Here is an 18249-nt window from a genome sequence, read left to right on the forward strand (position 1 = left end):
AGATTAGAAATTGCCAGGCAGGTGCTGCCATTTGCTAAATAAATAATGGCAACGCACTAAACTCAAGCAATATTAGAAGTAGAAAATAGTAATTAGGATTTAGAATGCAGCAGTTCATAGCGGTGCGACCATCTTGTCTGGCAGCTGGTAACTGGCTGATGTGACAGTAAAGCCAGGCCAGGTCTTTAATCCAGCCAGTCAGTAAGAGTCAAATACATTAAGAGCACAAAGGAGTTTATTTGAAAGCACAAGTGCCAATAAATGTGAACATCACATGGGTTGAAGATCTCTTGATCTAGGAGGCTTGGAAAGAGAAGGCCAGTAGCTTGTATTTGTTCAGTTGTAACTAGAAGAAAAGTCATTGTAGGAATAAGGGCGTGATGTGATTTGCAGCCCTTTGATGGGGTGAAGATGGCAGCTTCCAGGGTGCAGGGAGGAATGGGGAATTATGATGGGAGATGATGAGAATCTAGGCTGGATATCACGGCTACACATGGGCAGAACTGCTCCATCCATAGAAATTACTTGAAAAAGGGATATACAAGGCATAATTAGATGTTTTCTTTTATTTTTACAGGAAAGAAGACTCAATCCACTGGTGAGGTCCACATCTGGGTGAAGGAATGCCATGACCTTCCTCTTCTGAGAGGCAACAGGCTCAACTCTTTTATTAAGTGGTAAGAACTGTGGTTGTGAAGTCATCAAACATGGGGGCCTAATGTGCTTTCTTCTTATCTTCTCTTCATTTTTCTACCTTCAAATTCAAAACCACCTCGTTATTTTCTGACTCTGGTCCCTGACTCTCTATGAAGTGACATATTCTTGTGCCTTTTTGCAAGATAACTCTTGTTGAGGCTGATTTTTAGATCCCAACATTCCTACAGAAAAGAGTTCATTGAAGCTCACTTTCTGTTGTGCAAAGAGTAAGTTTCCTGGTTGAAGGAGCGTTTGTTCTAGTTTTAAATAAGTGCACAGCCGTGGAAAGGATGCGCCATCGAAGCCTTTTGGTGTCTCCTGGGTCTTGTTTTCCACTTTAGTGGGAGAGCTGTGTACCTGAGGCCATGTCAGATGGTTAAACTTGCCCTAAAATCTCTCATGTGCTGTAAACCAAAGGAAGACTAACGGATAAGGAAACGAGAAAAAAACCAAACTCTCCTCATGTAAAGTCCAGTTTCTCCCAGTGGAAACCTTTGTGTAGGAAACAGTGTGTGAACTGCAAGGTTTGAGATTTATGTTTTGTTTTGTTTTTTTTTTTTCTTCTTAAATTTCAGACTTCAACAACAGCTCTTGAACTAGAAAGCAGAGGGGAGATGAAACTAGCCCTCCAGTACGTCCCACACCCCGTTGGAGGTACACGTTGCTGCTGTGCTTGGCTTTCTAAGGCCTCTGGGGTTTTTGTTCTCCCATAGGGCATTGGAACAGGCTGCCCAGGGAGGTGGTGGAGTCACCATCCCTGGCTGTGTTTAAGGGACGTTTAGATGCGGTACTGAGGGACATGGTGTAGGGGAGGACTTTGTAGAGTAGGGTAGATGGTTGGACTCGATGATCCCAAGGGTCTCTTCCAACCTCAATGATTCTATGATTCTATTCTAAGTGCAAACTGACAATGCTTTTTCTTCCTGCAGCACCATTCTTCCAGACACGAGCAGGAAAAGTCGCCAGAAAACAAGAACGGTGGCAAAAACGACGAACCCAGTGTTCAACCACACCATGGTCTATGATGGCTTCAGACCAGAAGATCTGAAAGAAGCCTGTGTCGAACTCACGGTCTGGGATCACAACAAACTGGCCAACCACTTTCTGGGAGGTCTCAGGATAGGCCTTGGGACAGGTACCACACAATTAACACATTAACCCTTAATTTACAAACTACAGTCTCTCCTTTTTTTCCCTTTCCTTTCTCTTTCTTCTTTTTTTTTGCAATTCTGTGATTGCTGAACAGCCTTGCAGTTATTTACTGAAGACTTTCATTCAGTAACTTCCCTGTTCTTCAGCACAGATCCTGAAATGTAAGTAACAGCAGTGTCAAGGGGGTTTAGGATGGCTGAGAAGTAAGGAGAAATATTAGAAATCAACCTTTGTCTGCCCGTACGTTGTAGCTGCTGCTGTTTGAAGTACAAAATATGCTCTTCCTGCACCCAAAATCTTGATAACGTCTGAGAAACTTACACATGCAAAACCAAGGTATGGGGTGCAAAGACAGCCTTGCAGTTATTTACTGAAGACTTTCATTCAGTAACTTCCCTGTTCTTCAGCACAGATCCTGAAATGTAAGTAACAGCAGTGTCAAGGGGGTTTAGGATGGCTGAGAAGTAAGGAGAAATATTAGAAATCAACCTTTGTCTGCCCGTACGTTGTAGCTGCTGCTGTTTGAAGTACAAAATATGCTCTTCCTGCACCCAAAATCTTGATAACGTCTGAGAAACTTACACATGCAAAACCAAGGTATGGGGTGCAAAGACAGTATGGGGTGGGGATAAAAGGACAGATCAGGAATGTGTGATAAGATTTGAAGATGTTCTACAGGAAACCTAAATGCAAACAAGTTTTTAGCAGAAGGGCAGTATGAGATGTGCAGATAGAAGAATTCTATGTTTTCATTATATTTGTCACTTTAATTGCCCTCTCTGGTCCAAGGGAGGGGTTGTGTTTGGAGCCTTTCCAAGCACATGCAAGAAAAATTAATTTCTCCCAAACTGGCCTCTTGCATGGTTCACCAGAATAAGCAGGACTCGGGAGGTGATGGTCCCCCTGTCTTCTCCCAAACTGGCCTCTTGCACAGTTCACCAGAATAACCAGGACTCGGGAGGTGATGGTCCCCCTGTACTGGGCACTGGTGAGGCCCCACCTCGAGGGCTGTGCCCAGTTTTGGGCCCCTCACCACAAAAAAGACATAGAGGGGCTGGAGCGGGTCCAGAGAATTACAATGGAGCTGGTGAGGGGTCTGGAGAACACATCTTATGAGGAGAGGCTGAGGGAGCTGGGGGTGTTCAGTCTGGAGAAAAGGAGGCTGAGGGGAGACCTTATTGCTCTCTACAACTCCCTGAAAGGAGGGTGTAGAGAGGTGGGGGTCGGTCTCTTCTCCCAAGTCACAGGTGATAGGACAAGAGGAAATGGCCTCAAGTTGCACCAGGGGAGGTTCAGGCTGGATATTAGGAAACATTTTGACACTGAAAGGGTCATCAGACATTGGAGTGGGCTGCCCAGGGAAGGGGTTGAGGCACCATCCCTGGAGGTGTTCAAAAGACAGGCTGACATAGAGCTTAGTGACATGGTTTAGTGATGGGTTTTTTTTATCAGTTAGGTTGCTGGTTGGACTAGATGATCTTAAAGACCCCTTCCAACCCAGACAATTCGATAATTCTCTGAATATCCTAAAATACACAGATTAGGACAGTAAATCTCAATTTGAATCTGAGAGTACCCAAGGTTGTATTTCAGTACAAAATCAGTGTCCTGTTTTATTCTTAAACCCTCTCAGCTGTTAATGGCCCCTATATCTGTCTCCTTGGGGTTGTGAAAAAAAGACTAAGGATACCAAGGGATCCGGAAAAAGATGAGGTAGTTTCTGCGTGGGACTGTCATTAATTGTATTTGACAGAATTGTTCAAGTGTAAAAACGTAGAACTGGATCTTCAAAGTACTGGGTCAGCCACCTGAGGAGGTGAAAGTGTTTTAGAAGACAGGCAGATTTGATTCCCAACTCCACAGCACATTAAGTAAAGTTTTCCTTAAATCTGACTTTTTTCTAGGCAAAAGCTACGGAACCACGGTAGAGTGGATGGATTCAACTTCAGACGAAACCGCCCTTTGGGAGAAGATGATAAACTCACCAAACACGTGGATAGAAGACACGCTACCTCTCCGGATGCTAATGGTTGCCAAATTGACAAAATAAGGTGGCTTTTAAATTGCTAGTGTCAAAAATAACCACCCTTGGGAATGAAATCTAAGGAATGGGAGTGGAACTCGGAAGAGGAACTCAGTCACTCTTTTGAGAGTCTCTGCTCTGTTGCTGCTCTGGTTTTGTTCTGTCAAATGTCACTTCGTATTTCAAATTAAACTTCTGCCTGCAGATTAGTACGTAAATTTAAAGGAGTCTTTTATTCACTAAAAATTGCTTCAAGGAAGAAGGCACCTGCAGAATTCAGTGGTGGAGGTAGCCGTGACACCTGGATGTTTGTGCTGCCGAACTGAAGTGTTGCTGCTCCCTTAAATAATCTAAATTACCAGCAGAAAAAGAAGAACAAGTCCCCTCTCTCTGTCCACTCCTGGGATTGCTCAAGAAGCATCATAAGATAGCAACAGGGGGCGTTTTGTTCACGCTCGTTAAGTATCTGTAACCTCATTATGGCATCTCAGATCTCTCCAGCGAGGAACAGGAGCATGAAGAATTTTATAATTTCTTTTTTTTGAAAGTTCCTATAGCTGTAGTTGCACATTTCTAGGATATGAAAATCGCTTCTTTAAGGAAAGAAGCATTACACGAAGCGGTACTGTCCATGTCCTGCTCTGCAGGGTGCAGAGGATTGTTAATTTTAATTTACTGTAGGAAATTAGGATTATAAAAAGTTGGTTTATATGTGTGTTAATTGTCTTGCTCGTATACAAACTTTCCCCTTACATGCTGAAGGCGTAGGAATCAAACCTTTTCCTTTATTCAAACGCTACTCTGAAGAGGCTAAACCTGCCAATTTTGGTGCCGACAAGTACGTTGGGTATTTATTCTGTAAAGAGCACTCTGTACCTCTCTCTGTCACCTCGGTTTTTCGCAAAAAAGTTCTTTATCTGTGCTTCAGCGCCACCGCTGGGAGAGCGCGGGGATTACGGGGCTCTGGGCTTGGGCAGCTTTGCAGCGTAGGGTGGATGTAACCTGTAGAACTGCCTGCTTCCAAAGATAAATGCCTAAAAGACAAAAATGTATTAAGTTTGGTTTGTTTTTTTTTAATAAAAGCAGCCTATTAAAGCTAAATAGGAATTCAGTGTTTATAAAAAGCCAGTGTTTTATGTTGGCAATTCAGCATGTGATGTAACAGAGAGCAGGCAGAAAAGATTTCTGACAATAAATGCACATTTATTTGCTCTGTGTAAGCCTGAAAGCTGGTGAAATCTCACACCTCAGTTAGAGGAGAAGGGGGCTCTACACAGCTCCAACTCAGATGCTTAATTTCATCAGAGAGGAAATCTCACACCTCAGTTAGAGAAGGGGGCTCTTCACAGCTCCAACTCAGATGCTTAATTTCATCAGACACATGTAAATGCTGCTTGGTTTTTATTACACATTATGAATGGGAAAAAGGAAAGGCACTGGTCACCCCGCTAGGGGAGACCTGAAATCTCACACCTCAGTTAGAGGAGAAGGGGGCTCTACACAGCTCCAACTCAGATGCTTAATTTCATCAGAGACATGTAAATGCTGCTCGGTTTTTATTACACATTATGAATGGCAAAAGGAAAGGTGCTGGTCACCCCGCCGGGGAAACCACTTCCTCTCTCACAGACCAGGCACCTGTGGAGCTTCCAACTGCCCAAAGAGGCTGTCGGTCTTGGGGTGTTCCAGGTGAGACCAGTGGCTGCTATAGAGGCCACTTGGCCAGATACACACACACACACACACACACACACAAGAGTATGACCAGGGAGAAGCAGAACATCTGTGCCACCATCCACCACACACACCAGTATTCTTGTAGGACCAGGGAGAAGCAGAACATCTGTGCCACCATCCAGTGTGACCTGGCCAGGCTGGAGAGCTGGGCAGAGAAGAACCTAATGAAGTTCAACAAGGGCAAATGTAGGGTCCTGCACCTGGGGAGGAAGAACCCCAGGCACCAATACAGGTTAGGGGTGGATCTTCTGGAAAGCACTGCTGAGGAGAAGGATCTGGGGTCCTGGTGGACAGTAAACTATCCATGGGCCAGCGATGTCCATTGGCCCCAACAGGGCCAATGGAACCCTGGGCTGCACAGGGAAGAGTGTGGCCAGCAGGTTGAGGGAGGTCATTCTCCCCCTCTACTCTGCACTGGTGAGGCCACAACTGGAATACTGCCTCCAGTTCTGGGCTCCCCAGTTCAAGAGGGACAGGGAACTACTGGAGAGAGTCCAGCGAAGGGCAACCAAGATGATTAAGGGATTAGAGCACCTCCCTTATGAGGGAAGGGAGAAGAGAAGGCTGAGGGGAGACCTTATCTATGCTGACAAGTATCTAAAGGTGGGTTGAAGGATGTTGGAGCCAGACTCTTTTCAGTGGTTTCCAGTGACAGGACGAGGGGCAACGGGCACAAGCTGGAACATGGGAAGTTCCACTCAAATATGAGGAAGAACTTCTTTATGGTGAAGGTGCCAGAGCCCTGGAACAGGCTGCCCAGGGAGGGTGTGGAGTCCCCTTCTCTGGAGACTTTCAAGACCCACCTGGATGCAGCCCTGAGTGATGTGCTCTGGGCAACCCTGCTTTGGCAGAGGAGTTGGACTGGATGATCTCTATAGAGGTTCCTTCCAACTCTGACAATTCCGTGATCTGTTCTCTCACTACTCTCTCTCCCACCATCCTACAGCCAGACACAGCATTTTGGCATTATCTCAAAAGACACCGTTTACCGCTACACTAAATAGAGCAAAACTCAGTTTACATTTTGAAAAGCTACCTGAACATAATTAGAATTGCAGTGCACAAGTAAATCTTAATTAGTGTTATTAACTAATGGCACAGCAGTATTATGTACTCATCTAGATCAACTACGAAACTGAGCCAAGTAACAAAGCAGGCCCTTTAGTACAAAAATTCAGCGTTCCTCCCCAGTTTTTAATACCTTTTTTCAGCACGTTCAGAAAATGGAGACTGTTAGAGGTGAACCTCTAAGGACAGTTGTCACCACACACAAAAGTGCTTCCAAATTTTCCAGGAGGTCAGTGGAGGCAGCGACAGCAGCACCTCTGAAAAGCGTACTGGCACTTAACAACACTAAGTATTTTAAAGTTGTTATCACTGAGTATGCATCAAGCTACAGATCTTTAACTCAGCACCTGTGCTTATCTTTTGTTACTGTTGTCATACACAAGAGAAGTCCCAGTTGTCCTGGTGAGATGAAGTGCAGTAGAAGGGAAGATAACAACCAAAGCTGCTTTATCAGTAGGAAAAATACTTTGATTACGCTATAGGATTTAATGATATTACAATTTCACCTCCTGCTAAAGAATATCTTGTTGCTTTATTAAAGAGTACTTGAAGGTAATGGCTGCATCTAATCATGTAAACCAGCAGGGATTCTGTACTGAAAATATCTAACTGAAATAATACAAAACACACTTTTTAAAAAAAAGGTTATTGATATTTTTTGGCATCCCTCTGAACACTGATCACGTTACAAACACAGCTTTTCACCAGTCAGTCACTCCCAACTACAGCAATGTGCCCCAGGTCCGTAACACGCTGATAGAGAGATGCAAGTTTATGAAGTTGATCAGGACAAAAAGTTTCAAGAAACTGGTCTCTTCACTTTACAATCACAAGGAAAGGCTTTAGTCATCCCCAACAAAAACTTTAAAGGTGTCTAGTTAATTTCTCACTAAAGGGCTGTTCCATAAATTGATAGCTATGCTTTGATTTTTAATTCCAGTTCACCTTTATGAAAAAGCAACTATAATCCTAAAATGCCTTTGTGTATATTCATCCTTGCCCAGAGAAACGGGAGAAACACACCACTTGGGAAACACTTTCCTCCACTTTACAAGCTCATCTTTGCTTAAGGCCAGAATGGGGGTTTTTGGTACATACATGTGTATATGCACATATATAAGCATCTATATAAGTTCTAAATTACACCCTCTTTACCTATCAACCAGGCTTCAAAGTGCCAGCTCTCCTTCCACGCCCTGCATTTCAGAAACCTTCCACTCCTTTTTCCTCCTCCCTTTTCTGCGGGTACAGCCGCCAACCCGAGCTGGCACCGCTGCCCATTGCAAGATCTGGTCCTGAGCCCTCCTTGTCATCTCAGCTTCACCTCCTTCGCTTCACTCGCTCCTCTTTGCCTTTCCCACTGGAGTCAGCGAAACCTGCACCTTTTTCATAGAATCATAGAATCATTGAGGTTGGAAGAGACCCTTGGGATCACCGAGTCCAACCATCTACCCTACTCTACAAAGTCCTCCCCTACACCATATCCCTCAGTACCGCATCTAAACGTCCCTTAAACACAGCCAGGGATGGTGACTCAACCACCTCCCTGGGCAGCCTGTTCCAATGCCCTATCACTCTCTCTGTGAAAAATTCCTTCCTGATGTTCAATCTAAACCTACCCTGTTGGAGCTTGAAGCCATTCCCTCTTGTTCTATTGTTAATTACCTGTGAGAAGAGACCAGCACCAACCTCTCTACAGTGTCCTTTCAAGTAGTTGTAGAGAGTGATGAGGTCTCCCCTCAGCCTCCTCTTCCTCATACTGAACAGCCCCAGCTCCTTCAGCCGCTCTTCATATGATTTGTCTTCTAGGCCCTTCACCAGCTTCGTTGCCCTCCCCTGCACTCGCTCCAGCACCTCGATATCTCTCTTGTATTGAGGTGCCCAAAACTGGACACAATACTCCAGGTGTGGCCTCACCAGTGCTGAGTACAGGGGCACAATCACCTCCCTACTTCTGCTGGTCACACTATTTCTAATACAAGCCAGGATGCCGTTGGCTTTCTTGGCCACCTGGGCACACTGCCAGCTCATATTTTTCTTCCCACCTCTACGTTTTTTTATTCCCTTCTGCTCCTATCTAACAGATTTTTTCGTTAACTGCCGAATGAAGTTGCAAGTTTTTTATGGGAAGGGCTGAGTCTGTACTTACTGTGGACCTTCGGCGCGTTCTGAGAAGGTGGGAGCCTGCTGTCCTGATCTCCTCCAGCCCACGCAGGGCTTCTGGCAAGTTCAGAGACTTCTGGAAATCCTCTTCCCTGTCCCAAATCCAGGTGCCTCCGAGAGCGTCAGCAGGTGTTCTGTTCGCTAAGAAACACTCTCTGCTCTTTCAGCCACTCTGGCGTGGCTGGCCCAGTCCCAACTGGCACGAGCACTGGGGTGACTGGGTTCAGCCTCTTATCTCCTTGGAGACAGAAGTGGCAACAAACAGGACGGGGGGGAAAGAAAACACCTGGTAAGAAAACATTTTTCTCTTCTTAAACCCTGCTCTTCATTGTGTCCCCACCGGATGGCCTGAACCTTTTAGTCCTTCCCCCTCTGTTCTTTCTGGGTGTTTTGGCAGGATCCAGGGGAACAACAGGGGTTTGGGGGGTGCAGGGTGGTGGAGAGAGGTACCATCCCTAATGACGGTCACTGCCCCACAGCTCGGAGGTTGCACGGGCCTCACTTCATTCCCACTGTACGTTATTTTCCACTCTTCCTTTCAGCTGGCTCCTTCCCACATCCCATCTTCACCTCCAGTCCACCCAGGAATTCCAGGTCTGTGTGTGAATGCACAACTCACACCTCAGTTTTAGGCTAACTTTTCACAAATCTGGGTAGCGTGCCAGATCATTAGGCACCAATAATGATTCTGGTGCCGGTGTCATATAAAATATTTCCTTAAATTTTGCACAAGGAACCAGACTTTTGGAATTACATGCCCAATTTACTGCCTAAAATGCCTGATTTCCCCTATTGCAAATAATGGTTGGTAATTTGAGTTTTGCCTTATTGCAAATCAGGGTCAAAACTCAAATTACCAACCACTCCTCCAGACACAAAGCCTTTGTATCACAGGGCATTCAGTAATTATTAGCATTGTATAGATCTTTTATTTTATTAAGAAATCTCTAAGTGGGGGATAGGGCTATTCAGTTACTTTTAATGAGCACTATACTACTAAAATCTTAAAAATCAATTAAAAGTTGGATGTAACCCTTCATGTTTTACTCGCATTTATAATACCAGATCTGTAGAGGAAAAACAAAGGCAGAGGAAAAGGATTGCTTAAGTAATTATTTACAGCTTTATCACTTACAAGCTTTTTACCTAAATATAATGGTATTTCTTGTAGCTACAACAACAGCGCTTTGAGAAGGAATAATTAGCAAAGCTAGCAATCAGCAAATGAATAGGCTTGCATAAGTATTAAGCCTACATTCTTTGCTTCTGCAGCATGGAGCCTGGCATCCCTCTCCTCGGTGTGCCTGGCCGAAGCAGGGGGAGGAGGGCTGCAGGCCACCGTTGGTTTTGGGCTGTCCTGTCCCCCCCCCCCACCAGTTTCTCTGCCCTTCCAGAGACACTCCAGCAGCTCATGGCAGTGACACCGGCCACACAGCCACTGGGTGCTGCTTAATTATGCTGAATGTCATTAAAACAAGCAGTCGCTACAAAATTTTAATCTCGTCTTTATGTCAGACAGGGGCTCCATGGCTCAGGACGAGAGGGAGGCAGGGATGGGCACCACCACGAGTGATCCAGAGATGGGTGAAGACACGGAAGGTGTGACAAAAGGCCTGGAGGAACTCTGCGAGAGCCCCGGGGAGGAAAAGAGTGAGAAGGATCTGCTGCATTCGCGCCTGGAACAGCAGCACCACCTCATCTGCATACTGAAGAAAAAAGCAGACGACATGCGCAAACCCTGCAGAGACCTGGAGCAGCTCAACATGGAGCTGGAGAAACTGAGGACAGAGGATGCCATCAAAATGAAAACCCAGACCCAACGGATTCAGCAACTGGAGGAACGCTTCAAGGATCTGGCCAACAACCATGAAAAAATGATCCAGTTCAAGAACGAACACAGGAAACGGCACATGGAGCTGCTGGAGGAGAACAAGCGCCTGCAGCAGGAGAACAAAGCGCTCTTCAGCCAGAGTGTGAAGGAGAAGGAAGCTGAAGTGCTCCAGCTCATCGTCCAGGCCAGAAAGCTCTCAGAGCAGTTAGACTCCTTACAGGAGAAATGTGCTTCCCAGAGTCGCAGGGCCCAGGAGAGAGAAAAGGAGCTGCTGGAAGCTCAGAGCCAGCAAGCCAGCGCCTACGCCCGGGAAGTCGATTCATTGAAAAACCAGCTGCAACGCCTGCAGGAGAAGCACCACCAAACCGTGGCGCAGCTGGAGCAGGCAGAGAGTCAGCGGCAGGCTCAGGGCAGCGAGCTGCAGGCCAAGCTGCAGAAGGCAAACAAGGAGAAAGAGAGCCTGCTGAACCTGGCCACGGAGAGGGGCAAAGCCCTGCAAGACAAGCAACGGGAAATGGAGCAGCTGGGGAAGAAGCTGGAGGCTGCCAAGAAAGCCAGGCAGAGAGCGGCAAAGCGGCTCGCCAAAGAGGCGGTGGTGGACAACGATCTGAAGGTCCAAGAGCTCCAAGGACAGCTGGAAAGCAGCAAGCAGGCCTACGACCAACTCTTGCTGCAGTTCAAGGCTTACAGAGAGCATAGTATGGATTTACTGACCAAAGAAAAAGCGCTGAATGTCGAACTCCGTCATTTTAGTTTGTAACGGCCGCTTTCCCCTCTGTTCTGGTCTCGGCAGGTGCCTCGACTGCACCGCACCACCGCAACGCACCACCGCGCTCTTTTCCTGTCCACGACAGCATCTTCTGGTTTCTCTGTAAAGTACTTACCACCTTAAATCCTCCTCAAAGGACTGTTCTCTAGCCTTTTTTTTTTTTTGTTACGCTTTTACCTAAGCAAGAGCCAAGAAAGCCAATGGCATTCTGGCTTGTATCAAAAATAGTGTGACCAGCAGAAGTAGGGAGGTGATTGTGCCCCTGTACTCAGCACTGGTGAGGTCACACCTCGAGTATTGTGTCCAGTTCTGGGCACCTCAATACAAGAGAGATATCGAGGTGCTGGAGCGAGTGCAGAGGAGGGCAACGAAGCTGGTGAAGGGCCTGGAAGACAAATCATATGAAGAACGGCTGAAGGAGCTGGGGCTGTTTAGTATGAGGAAGAGGAGGCTGAGGGGAGACCTCATCACTCTCTACAACTACTTGAAAGGACACTGTAGAGAGGTTGGTGCTGGTCTCTTCTCACAGGTAATTAGTGACAGAACGAGAGGGAATGGCTTCAAGCTCCAACAGGGTAGGTTTAGATTGAACATTAGGAAAGAATTTTTCACCAAAAGAGTGATAGGGCATTGGAACAGGCTGCCCAGGGAGGTGGTTGAGTCACCATCCCTGGCTGTGTTTAAAGGCTGTTTAGATGCAGTGCTGAGGGATATGGTGTAGGGGAGGACTTTGTAGAGTAGGGTAGATGGTTGGACTCGATGATCCCAAGGGTCTCTTCCAACCTCAATGATTCTATGATTCTATGTTAAAGCTGAGCGGGGACTGTTGAACTAGTCAAACCTGTGACATGAGAGATTAGGGTGGAAAACGTAAAATATGAATTTATTTAGTTCCAACCTGTGCTGTATCATAGATTTTAATTTTTTTACAGTTAAAAGCATGTTATTTTCCACAACAGACCAAAGCTCCAACCCTTAGCCTTTTGCATTTGATTCTCCCTTGAAGTTCAGCAAAGGCTGGGCATGGAAGAGGTTACACTGCGGCTCCAAGAGAGAAATCCCACCTTGTAATGTCACTGTCACAAAGAGTCAGGATTCAGCAGCTGAACAGGTCAGAACAGTAACGATATTACGACACCTGACACTCAAGCAAATTACTGTGTACCACTGTCTGGCAGCCTCGTGCATTTCCACAGTTGCTATGACGTTAAATAAAACTAAAACCATGATTTATATCCCTGTTCAGCTCAAAATACATCGACAGGTCTCTGGGTGATTTCAATGGTCTTTGAAACAGGCTGAGGTTCTAGATGTTCTGCCCGTTTAAGCGTTTTCGGTTTATTGGGTGTTTTTCTGTAGAGAAAATAGCACGAATGCACAAAATGCAAGGGTGTATGCCTGGCAGCTTTTGACAAAAAAATAAGTCTTTCCCTTTCCTGTCAGCACTCCCTCCTGCCTCTCGCTCAGCCACGGAGGAGGTGTTTGGCTGCTGAGTTTAGCTCCTTCTTTTTAACTCTCCAACAGAAAAAACATGATGGGCCAAACGGTATCCTCCACTTGAGCTGTAGGCAGCTGCCTCCGGAGCTCCCCAGGTTCTTTCCCAGTGTCTGTGTGTGTGTATATGTACCTTGTGTGTGTGTGTATACACACCCTGTGTGTGTGTGTGTGTGTATACACACCCTGTGTGTGTACACATAACTTGGGGTAACTGAACGGGTAGTGGTTTGGGTAGCTCTTGGTCCTGAGTATCTATGAAGCAGCAGCATCGCATCAAACCTGGCATCCGTTGAGCCCCGTGTCCAGAAGTGTACAGAAACGGCCAGAAGATCCTCCAGCTCGTGACCAGTTCATCTCAAGGACTTGCTGAACCAGATGTGGCTTCTAAATAAGTAGTAGCTCTCAATCGACTCATCTTCTGAACTTCTCCAGCCTCTCCTGGAACAAAGCCAGGTGAGAATTACTGCTCCACTACCTGCTGGACGAAGAACCATAGATTTTCATTTCATCCTGGCTCCTACAAGTGACATTCCACACCACTTTCATGGACCACATCCTCCCACCTTTTCCCCCTGACATGCCCACCTCATGTGCACATTTAATTAATCTAAACACAGGCGTCTGCACTGTAAACACCAACTGACCCAGGCTACAAACGAGGCCTGGGGTCTGAGAGGAAGGAACAGGGTAGGACTTTAGTTGGCCACTCTGTTCTAATTAGTCGAGGAGTGCATGTTTCCCTCCAGTGACTGCAAAAGCACCTGAAAATAGGTACCACATAGTCTAAATCTGGGCAGAGGACACCCACTCGCTGTGTGACAGAACACCCCAACACACCCCCAGTCCAGCCCCTGCCCTGCTCTGGCAGGAAAGCCCCCAAAACACCACCTTCCCTGGGGCCATTCGCCTTCCCTTGGCCGAGTCTGTGGGTGAGACCTCTCTCACACATACACCCTGCACACCCCCCTCCACCACCCACCACACACACCCTTCCTCACTCACACACATCCCTTCACTCACATCCTTCACAGAGGGCCCCACACACACACACCTCACACAGCCCCAAACAATCCCCTCGCACACACACCCCCCTTCAACTTTCACACACACCCCTCACCCGCCCAACAACCTTCACACACATAGGACCTTCCCCTCACCCCCAAACAACCCTCATGCACACAGACCCCTCCTCACACACCCTACACACCCCCAAATAGCCCTCACACACACACACACACCCCCTTATCCCCCCCCAAAACAAACCATCACACGAACACACGCCCTCAATCCTCACACATACAGGACCTTCCCTACCCCTCTCCCCCCAATAAACCTATCTTCCCACAGACCTCCTTCACACACCCCCTCACCTCTCACACATACAGGACCTTCCCCTCGCCCCCAACTAACCCTCACACACACACAGACCCCTCCTCACACACCTTACGCCCCCCAAACAGCCCTCACACAGATGCCCCTCACCCCAACCAACCCTCATACAAACAGACTTCCTTCACACAACCCCTCAACCCTCACACATACAGACAGCCTGGCCCCTCAAACAAACCACACATCCTTCCCTCCCACCAAACAACCTTCACACACACATACACCCTCAAAAGCCCTCACACACACTCCTCAACCCCCCCCCTAAACCAACCCTCACACAAACAGACCCCCTTCACACACCCCCTCAACCCTCACACATACAGACAGCCTGGCCCCTCAAACAAACCACACACCCTTCCCTCCCACCAAACAACCTTCACACACACATACACCCTCAAAAGCCCTCACACACACTCCTCACTCCTCTCCCCCACAAACCTCCTTCAAACACCCCCTCAACTCTCACACATACAGGACCTTCCCCTCGCCCCCAACTAACCCTCACACACACACAGACCCCTCCTCACACACCTTACGCCCCCCAAACAGCCCTCACACAGATGCCCCTCACCCCAACCAACCCTCATACAAACAGACTTCCTTCACACAACCCCTCAACCCTCACACATACAGACAGACAGCCCCCTCAAAAACCCCACACATCCTCCCCCCCACCAAACAACCTTCACACACACATACCCCCTCAAAAGCCCTCACACACACTCCTCACCCCTCTCCCCCCCAAAAACCTACCTTCCCACAGACCTCCCTCACACCCCCCCTTAACTCTCCCACATACAGGACCTTTCCCTCACCCCCAACTAACCCTCACACACACACAGACCCCTCCTCACCCACCTTACGCCCCCCAAACAGCCCTCACACAGATGCCCCTCACCCCCACCAACCCTCATACAAACAGACTTCCTTCACACAACCCCTCACCCCTCACACATACAGACAGACAGCCCCCTCAAAAACCCCACACATCCTCCCCCCCACCAAACAACCTTCACACACACATACCCCCTCAAAAGCCCTCACACACACTCCTCACCCCTCTCCCCCCCAAAAACCTACCTTCCCACAGACCTCCCTCACACCCCCCCTTAACTCTCCCACATACAGGACCTTTCCCTCACCCCCAACTAACCCTCACACACACACAGACCCCTCCTCACCCACCTTACGCCCCCCAAACAGCCCTCACACAGATGCCCCTCACCCCCACCAACCCTCATACAAACAGACTTCCTTCACACAACCCCTCACCCCTCACACATACAGACAGACAGCCCCCTCAAAAACCCCACACATCCTCCCCCCCACCAAACAACCTTCACACACACATACCCCCTCAAAAGCCCTCACACACACTCCTCACCCCTCTCCCCCCCAAAAACCTACCTTCCCACAGACCTCCCTCACACCCCCCCTTAACTCTCCCACATACAGGACCTTTCCCTCACCCCCAACTAACCCTCACACACACACAGACCCCTCCTCACCCACCTTACGCCCCCCAAACAGCCCTCACACAGATGCCCCTCACCCCCACCAACCCTCATACAAACAGACTTCCTTCACACAACCCCTCACCCCTCACACATACAGACAGACAGCCCCCTCAAAAACCCCACACATCCTCCCCCCCACCAAACAACCTTCACACACACATACCCCCTCAAAAGCCCTCACACACACTCCTCACCCCTCTCCCCCCCAAAAACCTACCTTCCCACAGACCTCCCTCACACCCCCCCTTAACTCTCCCACATACAGGACCTTTCCCTCACCCCCAACTAACCCTCACACACACACAGACCCCTCCTCACCCACCTTACGCCCCCCAAACAGCCCTCACACAGATGCCCCTCACCCCCACCAACCCTCATACAAACAGACTTCCTTCACACAACCCCTCACCCCTCACACATACAGACAGACAGCCCCCTCAAAAACCCCACACATCCTCCCCCCCACCAAACAACCTTCACACACACATACCCCCTCAAAAGCCCTCACACACACTCCTCACCCCTCTCCCCCCCAAAAACCTACCTTCCCACAGACCTCCCTCACACCCCCCCTTAACTCTCCCACATACAGGACCTTTCCCTCACCCCCAACTAACCCTCACACACACACAGACCCCTCCTCACCCACCTTACGCCCCCCAAACAGCCCTCACACAGATGCCCCTCACCCCCACCAACCCTCATACAAACAGACTTCCTTCACACAACCCCTCACCCCTCACACATACAGACAGACAGCCCCCTCAAAAACCCCACACATCCTCCCCCCCACCAAACAACCTTCACACACACATACCCCCTCAAAAGCCCTCACACACACTCCTCACCCCTCTCCCCCCCAAAAACCTACCTTCCCACAGACCTCCCTCACACCCCCCCTTAACTCTCCCACATACAGGACCTTTCCCTCACCCCCAACTAACCCTCACACACACACAGACCCCTCCTCACCCACCTTACGCCCCCCAAACAGCCCTCACACAGATGCCCCTCACCCCCACCAACCCTCATACAAACAGACTTCCTTCACACAACCCCTCACCCCTCACACATACAGACAGACAGCCCCCTCAAAAACCCCACACATCCTCCCCCCCACCAAACAACCTTCACACACACATACCCCCTCAAAAGCCCTCACACACACTCCTCACCCCTCTCCCCCCCAAAAACCTACCTTCCCACAGACCTCCCTCACACCCCCCCTTAACTCTCCCACATACAGGACCTTTCCCTCACCCCCAACTAACCCTCACACACACACAGACCCCTCCTCACCCACCTTACGCCCCCCAAACAGCCCTCACACAGATGCCCCTCACCCCCACCAACCCTCATACAAACAGACTTCCTTCACACAACCCCTCACCCCTCACACATACAGACAGACAGCCCCCTCAAAAACCCCACACATCCTCCCCCCCACCAAACAACCTTCACACACACATACCCCCTCAAAAGCCCTCACACACACTCCTCACCCCTCTCCCCCCAATAAACCTATCTTCCCACAGACCTCCTTCACACACCCCCTCACCTCTCACACATACAGGACCTTCCCCTCGCCCCCAACTAACCCTCACACACACACAGACCCCTCCTCACACACCTTACGCCCCCCAAACAGCCCTCACACAGATGCCCCTCACCCCAACCAACCCTCATACAAACAGACTTCCTTCACACAACCCCTCAACCCTCACACATAAAGCCAGACAGCCCCCTCAAACACCCCACACATCCTCCCCCCACCAAACAACCTCCACACACACATACCCCCTCAAAAGCCCTCACACACAAAAAAAAAAGCCCCCCCCCCCAAACCAACCCTCACACAAACAGACCTTCACACACTTCCTCAACTCTCACAAATACAGGACCTTTCCCTGACCCCCCAACTAACCCTCACACACACAGACTTCCTTCACACACACAGACAGCCAGCCCCCTCAAACACCCCACACATCCTCCCCCCACCAAACAACCTCCACACACACATACACCCTCAAAAGCCCTCACACACACGGGCGCCGTCTGGCCGCTCGCCGGCGCGGGGCAGGCCCCGAGAGGACGGGATGGCGGCGGGGAAGGGGATCCGGGGCCCGCGCGGCCCAAACAACAGCAGCCGCCGCGGCGGGAGGCGGGCGCCTTGGAGCCGCGGCGGCAGGAGAAGGAAGCGGAGGCGCCCGGTGGCCCGCTGGAGGGGTGGGAGCAAGAGGACTGGTTCCCGGGGTTGGAGCTGGGAGACCTGCTGGAGGCTGCCCGGCCGGACTGGGACCTAGACGCGGAGCTGAGCGGCTGCTTCTGTGGGGAACCGGAGCCGCTTCCCCCGCCGGGCCCGGGCCAGAGGCCGGCGACGGCGGGGCGGAGGAGCGGCGGGGGGGGG

At 49.3% G+C, this 18249-nt stretch overlaps 3 protein-coding genes and 1 long non-coding RNA gene across 9 annotated transcripts in view; 3 read left to right on the top strand and 1 right to left on the bottom strand.

Moving 5' to 3' along the window:
• Nucleotides 1–5102, top strand: part of SYTL2 (synaptotagmin like 2) — a 30311-nt gene extending 25209 nt beyond the window's left edge. For 2 of the 6 annotated variants that reach the window (XM_014958314.1, XM_014958316.1), the window contains 3 exons: nucleotides 578–677; nucleotides 1626–1831; nucleotides 3753–5102. In XM_014958314.1, coding sequence (XP_014813800.1) covers nucleotides 578–677; nucleotides 1626–1831; nucleotides 3753–3898 — 452 coding nt within the window. In that variant the 3' untranslated portion in view covers nucleotides 3899–5102. The remainder of the gene's footprint in view (nucleotides 1–577; nucleotides 678–1625; nucleotides 1832–3752) is intronic. The other 4 variants (XM_014958315.1, XM_014958317.1, XM_014958319.1 and 1 more) reach the window with 3 other exon arrangements.
• LOC106897584 lies at nucleotides 605–13887 on the bottom strand. The gene is made up of 3 exons (XR_001413788.1): nucleotides 13216–13887; nucleotides 8826–9077; nucleotides 605–754 (listed from the first exon to the last, which is right to left on the bottom strand). It is a non-coding gene; the product is annotated as an uncharacterized LOC106897584 (long non-coding RNA).
• Nucleotides 9104–11472, top strand: CCDC89 (coiled-coil domain containing 89). The gene is made up of 2 exons (XM_014958321.1): nucleotides 9104–9128; nucleotides 10355–11472. Exon 2 carries the CDS (start codon nucleotides 10366–10368, stop codon nucleotides 11428–11430), a length of 1065 nt encoding a protein of 354 aa, XP_014813807.1. The 5' UTR covers nucleotides 9104–9128; nucleotides 10355–10365; the 3' UTR covers nucleotides 11431–11472.
• A 520-nt stretch (nucleotides 13888–14407) lies between the features above and the next one.
• Nucleotides 14408–18249, top strand: part of CREBZF (CREB/ATF bZIP transcription factor) — a 7531-nt gene continuing 3689 nt past the window's right edge. The window contains 3 exon segments of the mRNA XM_014958254.1: nucleotides 14408–14488; nucleotides 17800–18177; nucleotides 18179–18249. The exon segment at nucleotides 18179–18249 is cut by the window's right edge and continues 525 nt beyond it. Of these exon segments, the coding sequence (XP_014813740.1) occupies nucleotides 14408–14488; nucleotides 17800–18177; nucleotides 18179–18249 (530 nt within the window).

The sequence above is a fragment of the Calidris pugnax genome, unplaced genomic scaffold (assembly GCF_001431845.1).
Source record: "Calidris pugnax isolate Ruff unplaced genomic scaffold, ASM143184v1 scaffold252, whole genome shotgun sequence".
NCBI lineage: Eukaryota > Metazoa > Chordata > Aves > Charadriiformes > Scolopacidae > Calidris > Calidris pugnax.

What these genes read in the sequence shown, in the direction of transcription:
- CCDC89 (XM_014958321.1), top strand. Translation starts at nt 10,366, where the DNA reads ATGGCTCAGGACGAGAGGGAGGCAGGGATGGGCACCACCACGAGTGAT.